The sequence below is a fragment of the Oppia nitens genome, unplaced genomic scaffold (genome assembly GCF_028296485.1).
Source record: "Oppia nitens isolate AA-2021 unplaced genomic scaffold, nextdenovo-longstitch-racon4-pilon3 scaffold35_pilon_pilon_pilon, whole genome shotgun sequence".
NCBI lineage: Eukaryota > Metazoa > Arthropoda > Arachnida > Sarcoptiformes > Oppiidae > Oppia > Oppia nitens.
The window spans coordinates 69,819-82,005 of record NW_026533216.1 but is presented as its reverse complement, the minus strand read 5'-3'; the positions used below and the strand labels follow the sequence as shown (position 1 = coordinate 82,005).

At 30.6% G+C, this 12,187-nt stretch overlaps 5 protein-coding genes across 5 annotated transcripts; 4 read left to right on the top strand and 1 right to left on the bottom strand.

Moving 5' to 3' along the window:
- The first annotated feature begins 349 nt into the window (after nucleotides 1–349).
- Nucleotides 350–1,847, top strand: LOC128957056 (uncharacterized). Its single transcript, XM_054302773.1, has 3 exons — nucleotides 350–813; nucleotides 1,330–1,532; nucleotides 1,628–1,847. The coding sequence occupies exons 1-3, from the start codon at nucleotides 517–519 to the stop codon at nucleotides 1,677–1,679; spliced, it is 552 nt and encodes a 183-aa protein (XP_054158748.1). The 5' UTR covers nucleotides 350–516; the 3' UTR covers nucleotides 1,680–1,847.
- Nucleotides 1,848–2,265: 418 nt separating this feature from the next.
- LOC128957052 (integumentary mucin C.1-like) lies at nucleotides 2,266–3,925 on the top strand. The gene is made up of 3 exons (XM_054302768.1): nucleotides 2,266–2,718; nucleotides 3,060–3,292; nucleotides 3,473–3,925. The coding sequence occupies exons 1-3, from the start codon at nucleotides 2,386–2,388 to the stop codon at nucleotides 3,804–3,806; spliced, it is 900 nt and encodes a 299-aa protein (XP_054158743.1). The 5' UTR covers nucleotides 2,266–2,385; the 3' UTR covers nucleotides 3,807–3,925.
- A 907-nt stretch (nucleotides 3,926–4,832) lies between these two features.
- On the top strand, nucleotides 4,833–5,759 carry LOC128957018 (uncharacterized). The gene is made up of 2 exons (XM_054302733.1): nucleotides 4,833–5,326; nucleotides 5,463–5,759. Exons 1-2 carry the CDS (start codon nucleotides 4,994–4,996, stop codon nucleotides 5,757–5,759), a joined length of 630 nt encoding a protein of 209 aa, XP_054158708.1. The 5' UTR covers nucleotides 4,833–4,993.
- Nucleotides 5,760–6,111: 352 nt separating this feature from the next.
- On the bottom strand, nucleotides 6,112–7,116 carry LOC128957016 (uncharacterized). The gene has a single exon (XM_054302732.1). It carries the CDS (start codon nucleotides 7,114–7,116, stop codon nucleotides 6,112–6,114), a length of 1,005 nt encoding a protein of 334 aa, XP_054158707.1.
- Nucleotides 7,117–8,377: 1,261 nt separating this feature from the next.
- Nucleotides 8,378–9,663, top strand: LOC128957058 (THO complex subunit 7 homolog). Its single transcript, XM_054302775.1, has 4 exons — nucleotides 8,378–8,543; nucleotides 8,703–8,826; nucleotides 8,918–9,327; nucleotides 9,445–9,663. Exons 1-4 carry the CDS (start codon nucleotides 8,504–8,506, stop codon nucleotides 9,561–9,563), a joined length of 693 nt encoding a protein of 230 aa, XP_054158750.1. The 5' UTR covers nucleotides 8,378–8,503; the 3' UTR covers nucleotides 9,564–9,663.
- Nucleotides 9,664–12,187: the final 2,524 nt, after the last annotated feature.

Genomic DNA, 12,187 nt, shown 5'->3' with positions numbered 1-12,187 from the left:
ATTTAATATGGAAATGTGTATTAAAATAAAAATATATTATATATTATATATTATATACAATATATGATAGAGTAGATTGATAAATATATAAATTAGGAAATATATTCCATGGGAATTCCCGGGGAGCAGGAAAAACTAGGTAACTTTTGGTTAAATTTGCAATTTGCACGAACCCTACTCATAATACAGTACTTAACTGTAAAAAAATTTATTTGAATCAAAAAAAATTAAATAACTAAAAAAAACATATGTAAATAGGAAAATAAATAATTGTAATTTGATTTCCTATTTTGCACTATAATATTACTTATATTATTTATAAGTAATTAATTCTGCTAAAATCGTCATATTTAAAATAAAAAATTAATTAACTAAAAAAAACTACATAAGCTATACATCCATTTAAACAGCAAAAACGGATTTGAAAATAGTTGCCAATCTGTCTGTCTGTTTGTTTAGTACATCCAATACAGTTGATTACCGGTATATCAAAAACCAAAACCAACCAATAAAACAATGTCACAGCAATCGGTATTCACTGGACTGCTATTATGGGTAGTGGTGGCTGCGGTAGCCGTCACTATGGTTTGGTCGGTGGCAGCAAAAGGAAAAGCACATTCAAAAACGCATACAACAACAACATCAAAGCCGGCAAAACACAGGGCCTGTAAGGATGATATATGGGATGTCAACATATGTTTAGCACATCGATGGGAAACAATGAATCTGGGATTGCTATTCAAAAAAGATAACGATTATCTTAAGCGACAGTGTTGTTTTATATGGGAAAGCCACTGTGCCCACTCAAAATTGGTAAGTCCTCCCCAGCCCGTCCCATCCACTCACCCCACCCCATGTGGGTTTTAAATTGTCGGGGGGTAAATCCATTACCTCATAGGGTGACCCCAGCCCAGCACCTCAATGGGGTGGGGTGGGGGACAATTTACAAGTAATTTCTAAAAGTCTAGGATTGTACAGGTTCTATCTATCAATAGTAATGGACTAGTATTTAGTTTATTTTTTATGAGGTGGGGTGGGGGTAGGGGAGTGATAAAATTTTTGTTTTTATCTGTTTAATATATATATAGTATAGTTAGGGTGTAGTAGTATTAGGAGGAGGTGGAGGGTTAGTGATTTAGATATGTTTAGATTAGTCTCTGATTGTTAATTAAATACAATTATAATGTGTTTAGTAGTAGTAGTAGTAGTAGTAGTAGTAGTAGTAGTAGTAGTAGTAGTAGTAGTAGTAGTAGTAGTAGTAGTAGTAGTAAATTTCAAATATTTATATATTATTATTATTAATATTAACGATAATATCTAAAAAATTAGGTCAAAAAATGTCCCGAAGATTTGGTACAGAAAAAAACTGATTTGGAAAAAGCGATGACTGATTGCGGAAATAAACTCAAATTTACAGTCAATACTGAAAATTGTAAAAAATTGAAACCATTGGACCAGACAAATGAAAATTGCAAACCGTATGTGCCCTGCTTTGGTACGGCTATCAAAGTGGTCATCACCACACCTGCCAGGTAAGCATCACTACTACAACTATCACCACCAACAACAACAACAACAAGTGTTTATACAATATATATATATATGTTTTTATGTTTGTTAACTTTAGTGCCGATGAAACGACTACAGGTGCCGATGAAACGACTACAGGTGCCGAATAAAACAATTACTGCTACAGTTAATAATCAAGGGGAGGGGTTAGGGGGTGATTGATGGATTCTACCCTGGATTCAATAAGTTGTTTAATTTAAATATAGTTTTAAATATTTTGTTTTTAAATTTATTATACAAATTACTATTAGTAGTAGTATTATTGTATTGATTTAAATAATTGTAATTTTTTAAAAAAAATTTGTTTATTTTTTTTGTTTGTAATTTTTCTCTAATAATAATAATACAACTAAACTATATTATTAATTAAAAATAAAATTTCCATTTAAAAATAAATATAAACACGTATTATTTTACTTATATTATTGATATATATATATATGCTTATTATCAATATTTAATAAAGAAAATTTAAAAAAAATAAAAATTAAATAAACTAAAAAAACATATGTTGGAAAAAAAGTTTAGTTTTAGTTTAGTTTTAATTAATTAATTAATTTTTTCTGCTTATTCAAATTAATTAGTTAATTACTAAAATAGACATTTTTATTTGTAAATTAAAAAAAAAATAAATTAAATAAAATAAAATCATTCATACATACATAAGCTATCATTTTATATATATATAAAAAATAGCAAATAAAATATAAGTGAAATTAGTTGCCAATCTGTGTGTATATCTGTCTATCTCTGTCTCTCTCTCTCTTTCTGTTTGGACATCCATTACTGTTGAATACAAATCAAACCAACAAAACAATGTCTCAGTCGATATCGTCATTACTATTGCTCGTATCGGTAGTGGTGGTGGCGTCGGTGGCTATCACTACGGTATTATCGGCTGCAACAACCAAAGCGACAACAAAACCAACAACAAAATCGACAACAAAAACACCGACACTGACATCATTGACAACGACGACACCGAAATCGGCAAAAAATGACTGCAGTCGTGATTTTTTTGAACTGGGCGTATGTATGGCTAATCGATGGGAATCATACAATATATTGAATGCCTTCAAAAAAGATAACGATTTTTTCCAAAAACAATGTTGTCTACTATGGGAAAGCCACTGTAGTTACACAAAATTGGTAAGCAACCCACCCCCGACCTCCCCCCTATTCCCGTATCTATAGGACTGCTTGGGTAAAATTGAACATTAACAGCATCTGGTGTGTGTTTGTGTGTGTGTGTGTATATATATATGTGCGGATGGGTGGGTAATGGTGCACACAGGTGCATACATCATCAAATAATAATTTATTTTTCAAATTTTTTTATTTTGTTTGTAGGTTATGATGATATTAGTGTTAGAGTTACCCGGAAAACATTTTATTTTATTTATTTTTTAATTGTTTAAAACTAAAGTTGTAGTATAAATTAAGCAATAGTAATTGCTATTATTTTATTATTATTTTCAAAAAAAATTTAGGCCAAAGTGTGTCCAAAAACACCGATAGCTAAACAGGCAGAGTTGGAAAAAATGTTGTCCGGTTGTGTAAAAACTGTCAAATTTGTAGTCAACGCCGAAAACTGTAAAAAATTGAAACCTATTGAACAAAATAAGGAGGTATGCAAACCCTATCTCCCCTGTTTTGATATGCCCGTCAAATTGGAAATCCCAACCACCACTACCACCACCACCACTACTACTACTACTGCCAGGTAATAATAATAATAATAATAATCATTAATATTTACCATCACTACTACCAAACACACCATAACCATCGACAACAATAACTAATTTACTCGCCATCTAAATAATACTATACTTTTATTTTTTTTTTGTTTTTGAATATTGATTTTTTTTATTACTGTGTGTTTTTTTTAATAAAACTATAGTTCAGAAGAAACAACTACAGGTGCCGATGAAACAACTACTACAGGAGCCGCTGAGTCAACTACAGGAGCCGATGAAACGACAACTACTGCAGGAGCCGCTGAGTCAACTACAGGTGCCGAAGAAACGACAACAACAGGAGCCGGTGAGACGTCAACTACAGGCGCTGAGGAAACAACTACAGCAGTAGTAGCCCAGGAAACTACTGCTGCTGGTGCCGATGAATCGACTACAGGAGCCCAAGAAACTACTACTACAGGTGCCGAGGAAGCAACTACTACTGGAGCTGTGGAAACTACTGCAGGAGCCGATGAAACTACTACTAGTGGTTCATAATCGGGTAATGGATCTAAAAAATAAGTTATTTAGTTGAATATATCTAAATATAGTCTAAATATTTTAGTTTTTTAGTTCATACAAAACTGATAATAATTATTATTAGTTTAATATATTTTTATTAATTAATTAATTGTAAACAAATTTTGTTGATAATTTATTTATTTTATTTTTTACGTTTGTTTAATTGATTGATTGTTTGTTTGTAATTTTATCTATGGAAAAATCAAGTAATCAATTTATAGAAAAGTATATAATAAAATCTTAACATTTTAACTATTAAATAAAAAATTAATATTTATTTTTTTAAAAAATTTCTATTCAAAAAATATTAATATTAAAAATGTCTGATATTTTCTATATGTATTAACTAATGTATTAGAAAACATCTGCAATAATTACAATAATAATGTAAAAATTAATAATATATGATTTTAGTAATATATTTATTGATATATTTATTATCTAAAAATAATACAATTATTTTAATTACAATAATAATTTTTAAAAAATTCATTAACTTGTAATTAATGAAATCTAATTTTTTTTATTTAAAAAAAAATATGATAAATTAATATATTATTTATAGATTATAATAGAAAATAAATATTATTTTAGAATAATTTATAAATATTTTTTTTGTTAATATTTTATTTAAATACTGATAACAATATACTGTATAGTAATAGTAACAAACAAACTATTGATTAGAAAGTAATAATTACTATTAGTTTTCAAAAACTAATTATGAAAATATAAAAAAAAACAACAAAAATTATTTATAAAATTATTTTTTTGTAATTATCAATTTACATTTTTAAAAAAATCAATTATTAATTTAAACTAAATTATTAATAAATTTTTCAATTATTATTATTAGTATAAAATATTAGTTAACAATAATTAAATAATTTATTTGATTAAATAATGAAAATGATTGCACGAGATCTTGCTTTTTATAAAATAACTGTAACATTGAATTCAAACAAACAAAAAGCGAGAAAAAAATCGATTCAATTCAAAAGTTTTAATTGTTTTTTTTCAAACTTGACATTCAATTTCAACTGCTATTTATAAATCCATTGCTTGTCTACGACTGACTGCACATCACCGACAAAGACATTGACCATTAGTTTTAAATATTTTTTGTGTTTAGCTAAAAGACAACAACAATTGTTTGCAATTAAATGTTTTGCAATCAATTACCAGTTCAGATGCTGTTCATGCTGTTGTTGTCCACTAATTGTTTGATACAATCGACGGTATCTGTGTCTGTGTTGTCGTCATCAACAGCGGCGGCGATGGCGGTGACGGCTGTGGTAACTCATGTCAGTGGTGGTGGTGGTGGTGACGGCGACCAAAACCAGACCTATCGGCGTCAACTGTTTCGCCGATCGACTGACTGTACCGTTGATTTGGAAGCTTTGAAAAACTGTGTCGGAATCAGATGGAAGAGTAAAGATGGACCGGAATTCCAATGTTGCGGTCAACTGGAAGGCTATTGTCTGTTAAATCAATTGGTAAGTGTGTGTGTAACTCATAAATACTGGTTGGTTGTCTATATTACCTGTCAAACACACAGTTATACCACATATACTGTATATATATATATATGTGATATACCGGTATATATGATATGTTGTTGTTTTTTTTTAGCCCGACAACTGTCTAAACTCTAAACCCAATAGTGATGTATTTGACAAAAAAATGAAAAACTGTTCAGACAATCATGGCTTCAAACCGGATGAGACCAACTGTAAGGCATTGAATCCTCCAGATGTGACCACCGATGACTGTAAGAAATATCTTCCCTGCTATAGCTATAGTACTACTAGTACTAGTACTAGTACTACTAGTAGTACAGGTGTCCAACACGAATCCAATGTAGTTAATGCCGGTGCCCGACACGTATTCAACGTATTGTTATTGGTGGCCGTTATTGGTTTACTTTAATTTACTACAAATATAAATGTCTAATATTTAACTACAAAAATACAATACATTTTAATACTAATTATTATTTTTTAAATATTTCATATATTATTTTTGTTTGTTATATTTTTAATGAAAAAATTTTATTTTACTTTCTATTATATTATATATCGATTATATATATATATATTTTTATATATAATTTTATTGAATGAATTATATTTTTCATTCATATTTTTAGTATACATTTACAAATGTTTTTTTATACACAAAAGTATTTATTATAACTAATTATTAAAAAAAATATATTAATGTAATTAAAAGTTTTTGTTTAATTCAATATAATAATTATCGGTATATTTCGTCAATCAATTCAAAAGCAATTAGTTTCGGCCACATCTTCATAATGCCATATACTGTACGCAGAATTACAGTACATATTGATAACCTTTGACCTGAGATGAGGTTTCATTAGAAATAGCCAACGATGTCGTTGACAATCGCATACAAACTGATTGTCGCCGACGTCCACAAAATAGTTGTCATCGGATTCGATGAATTGACGGAAAACCGATTCGGGAAAGTAATCCAATTGATTGGATTTGATTAATAAAATCAATGGTCGCTGAAGATTGTCAAACACTATCGGCGACAACTGTGCGGCTGATAAACGATTTGCATTGAGCGACAGTAACATCGGTACCGGCGATGGCAATCGTATAGCCAGTGAGTTGGCTGCAAGTGTTACCAGACTGTTGTTATCGAGTTTCAGTGACCGTAGATTCCGTAGCTCGAAGAAGGCGTACTCATCGATATGACTGATCCGATTGTCTGATAGGTCAATGAACCGGAGTCGCACCTGTAGCTGATTGTCAAACGTATTGCGTGCGATCCGATCGATACCGATATCTTTGAGTGTTAGCGACTCGAGACTAGCAAACGAGTTGAACACTTTCAATAGTTCGCTACCATCGACGCCGTCGGCTATCAGGTCATTGCTGGCCGCGTAGAACATCTTCAGTGTAGACGACGCCGCGGCCAACAGCGACGAATCGGTAAAGTTGTCAAATCGTAGATACGGATTGTCAGTGATTTCGATGTCGACAAACGGCAATACACCGAAATAGTTGTCATCGATGACTGTTACCGATGTTTTGGTCAACCGAAATGAATCCAATATTAGTTCGGGATTTGTCAACAGCTGTTGATTCAGCTGATCCAGTATAGTGTCGATGTTATAGTCGTCGATACTGTCGCCCACACAATTGATACTGATTTTGTTTGGCACCAACCGATTGTTCAAACATACACACGGGTCGATGTCACGAATGTTACGGCAATCGCTGACCGTATGTTTCACTGACACCAAACCAATCATTGCTATTATCAATGATTTTAATTTGTTTGAATACATTACTAACTTTTTGAATATATGATTGACTATTGTTAACATCAATGGATATCATAGATCATAAAAATATTTTTTTATTTCATAAATAAAATCTTAAAATAACTTTAAAATAAATTAGTTTTATTACATGTATTGATAAATTTAATACCAATTATTATCTAATTAATTAACTTTTATTAATAAAAATTATGTATATATTTATTTGATAATGTAGTAAATGATATCGTATATGAAAAAATAAGCTTAAATATAATTTCTAAAATAATTGATGGCATTGTTAATTGTAAATGTCAATTAAAAAGTTATTGAACTTATTATAGTTTATTTTATTATACTTTTATTTCTGAAAAAAACTATTACCGTAATTATTAAAATAAAATAGAGAAAAAAAATTAATTTATATAAAAAAAACTTAATATACTGTATATGCAGTATAATATTGAAATAAAATTTATAAATAAGACATCAATAATAATAATAATAATAAAAACAATTAAAAGGTTATTTATTATACCGGTATTTGTTCACCTAATATCTACTGTACATAAATGCATATCAAAACCAAACAAACAAACAAATTATAATTTATTATTTAGTAATTGAAAAATGAAAAAAAAACTTTTATTACAATCTCTATAATATAATACAGTAATTTGTATAACAATTACATTACATTATAAATCATTGACTAATCATAGATGGCATATACAGTACACAAACACACACACACACACACACTCAGACACACATACACACTCACATACACACACATACACACACACTCACACATACACACATACACACATACACACATACACACATACACACATACACACATACACACATACACACATACACACATACACACACACACTCAGACACACATACACACTCACATACACACACATACACACACACTCACACATACACACATACACACATACACACATACACACATACACACATACACACACACACACACACACACATACACACACATACACACACACTCACACATACACACACACACACACACACACACACACACATACACACACACACACACACATACACACACACACACATACACACACACACACACACACACACACACACACAATAGCAAGCATTGAATTCAATGCATAGAAATAAATACAAACAAAACATATAATAAATATTTTTTTTTCAATTGAATTGTTTTATTTGATTTTCAATAGCATTGCAAATAACTAAACATTTTTTTTGTAAATTGTTTTTATTTATTATTAGACTATTAATTATCAGTTATAATAATTGCCATCTGAAGACATTTTCATCATCAGCTGACTGATCCTCAAGACTGATATCATTGACAATGTCGACCGATAAGAGCAAATTGATTCAACTAAACGACGGTTTGTATGATATGTTTAGTTTTGACCACCAATTTGTCGGCAGCGGCGGCGGTGACAGTGATGATCATCACTAACTACCCGACAAATTGTTGTCAAAATTTGATTGATTGTATATTAACTGATTGTCTGGTTGTTGTTGTGGTTTTGATATCACATTAGATGAAGTGATGCGCCGAAAGCTATTACTGGACGGCGACGGCGTTGGCGACGATCGGCGTCTGAATGTTGTCCTCAAACAGTTCATTAAATGGTGTCTAACCGACGACGAAACACTGGAGGACAGGTATATCCGTAGTATTATAATACAGTGTTATTATATGTTTAATGTCCTGATGATGTACTGACCCGATGTTCACACCCGCGGCGGCTAACAGAGTCCTCAACTACGAGCGGATACTGTCGACACTGAGTCAGTGCGAGCTATCGATGACCAAATCGGAACAAACCCTACGTATGATATCCAGGGAAATGGAAAACTACGAAGACTTGTACCGCAAGATTGACAAATCCATTGAAGATTGTCAACAAAAACTGGTCAAATGTAAGGCCGAACTATCGGAGGCCAAACGAGTCAGGAAAAACAAATGCGAATACGAATCGATGGCTGTACTGATTGGCCGACACCCCGACAGGACGGACACTATGAAACAGTTACAAGAATTGGAAAAAGAGATCCGTCGGCTGCAGAAAACAAAGACCGATATACAGAATAAATTGGAAAAACGGCGCAAACAGTTTCAGGTGCTGTTGGGCGCCGCACAACAACTCAATCATATACTTAATGGTAGGATATCTTCATCATCACTATCACTGATGTCTTGTTGTTGATGATGATGACGGCATATCAGACAAGACATTTGTAATGATAATGATGTGATTGTAATGTCAATTGTTTTTACAGCCGAAGAGGAATCAGAGTCTAACGATACGACTACTGCATTGACCGTTGTCTCCTCCGCCGAAGCCGCCGCCGCCACCACCGATGATGTTACTGATGACCAAAAAATGGATACCATTTGAATGATTGATTGATTGATTTTTTAAATATTGTTATTTGATTTAACACAAAAAAACTGTATATATTATATACAGTACGGTATATTGATATATATATATATATTGATATACTGGTATTGTTTGTGTTAAACCAATTCACTACTATTGTAGACTATAGTTATCATTATAATAGAGAGAGAGAGAGAGAGAGAGAGAGAGAGAGAGAGAGAGACGACAATTGAATTAACAATTTAAATTGAAATGTATTTTTTTAATCAGTATTTTTGATATGTTAAATAATTTTTTTTACATTACCGTAATTTTAATACATATACTGTACTACTGTATAATTTTAATATAGTGACTATTATTATTATTAATTTTTACTTATAATTTTAATTATTTAGCATGTTTTTTTTGATTAATTTTTATTTTATTATTATTTTTTTGAATTTGTACATTATATTGTAAATTCAAACTTGAATGTAAAATAAATCAATTAAAAACATATATATATATATATATATTGTCCGGTGACCACCGGCTATTCGGCGGATTCAGGCCAGCCGATGGTCAACCTCTTGATCAGTGATGCTTGTCACCAACCAACACTTATATATACCTTACAATATAATATTTAACTTACTATTAAGTAATCGGTAGCCACAGTTATTATTAAATAAATAATAATATTTAATTAATAAATAACAATTATTTTATAATAATCGGTAGCAGAAAGTTCAATGAGATTAACAGTTTATTAATAAATAATAATTTATTAATAATAACCACTTTATTATAAGATAATAATAAATACTTTAGTAATAATTAACAACTATTTTATTATTAAATAATAAACAATTTATTAAACAGTTAATTTAGTATTATTATTATAATAATAATTTCAATAATAATCGGTTAAATAAGTTATAAATTTACATAATTTTTCATGACATTAATTGCTGAGACCCGACGCCTGAATCAAAACTGTATTATAAAATACAGTTTATTTTATAATAAAATTATAAATTTAACTAAAACATATAAGGTATATTCATATAACACCTTATATGAAACATCCTGCTTATTTATATAATATAAAACATTTATAAATAATAATAATTTAAAGTATATGTAATTTAAAATAAATAAATATTGCTATTCATTTCATTGCCCGACCCTTAGATATTTGAGTCCCTTCAAATAAATTACCAATAGTCGACGTCCGATTCGTTGCTTTCAGTTTGTTTTTTATTCATTTCTTGTTCATCAAAAAAATCTATCTCTTCAATCAGCGATTCATTCCATGGTTTCAATTGTCTTATGTTAACATTCTTATGTTTTGAGTTTGTATTTTGTAAGTCTTTTATTTTACAGACTAATTTATTATCATATAGTTTTATCACTTCATACGGTCCTATGTATTTAGGGAAGAACCTTTCTGACATCCCTTTGACTCTCGGTTTTATTTTATAAGCAACTCTATCACCTATTTTATAAGTTGTTTCACTTTTGTTGTAATCATAATTAGATTTTTGCAAATCTTGTACGTCACGTAATCTGGTCTTTACAATTTCTCGGGCTTCTATTAAATCCTGTATATAACAAGCATTTGTTTCATATACAGCTTTTTTATCAATTATCGCTTCACTAGGAAGTCTTGCTCGTCTTCCATAGACCAACTCAAACGGTGTTAGTTTAGTTGAGGATTGTTTAGCAGTATTATACGCAAATACAATCTTAGGCAACATTTCGTCCCAGTTCCTGAATGCGCTGTCCAAGTAGTGAGACAGTAGTTGGGTGATCAGTCCACACGATCTCTCCGCCTGGCCATTGCACTGTGGGTGGTACGGTGTTGTGAACGCGTGTTTTACTTCAGTTATATTCATTAGTTCTTTGACAATACCAGCCGTCATCTCCCGACCATTGTCTGTGATGATCTTCCTGACATATCCATGTCTATTAAAGAGTTCATCTTTTAACCAGTTTACAATAGTGATTGCATTCTTATTTGGTACCGCCTTCGCTTCAATCCACTTCGTAAACAAATCAACAAATACTATTACATATTTGTTACCATTATAAGATTCGGTGAGTGAACCAAGTAAATCCATTCCACAGATTTCAAATGGTTCTGTTGTGATTATACTTTTTAATAAACCCGTCGGTTTATTGTAATCTCTTTTAAATTTTTGACAACTTTCACATCTAGCGACATATTTTCGCACAGATTTTTCCTGGTTTGGCCAATAATATCGTTCGCTTACTTTACCGTAAGTCTTTCCAATGCCCATGTGTCCACCAGTCGGTTCATCATGGCATTCTTTTAAAACAGTTTCTCTTAAACTTTTTGGTAAACACAATAGTAGCTGTGAATTCCCTACTATGTCATGTGTTACAGTAGTTTATACAATACATCATTTTGTATTCTGAATTTTTTTATTTCTTTGTCATCGCGATTAGTTAAAATATTTTCTTTTATTTTATTTATTATTGTTGAACACCAGTTGTCTTTGTGTTGTTCATTTTTAATATCAACTTCTTCATTAATAATGAAGACAGGAAACTCTAATTCATTGTCAGTTTCATCTGAATCAATTTGATTATTAACTTTTATACGACTCATGGCATCCGCGTTACTATGAATT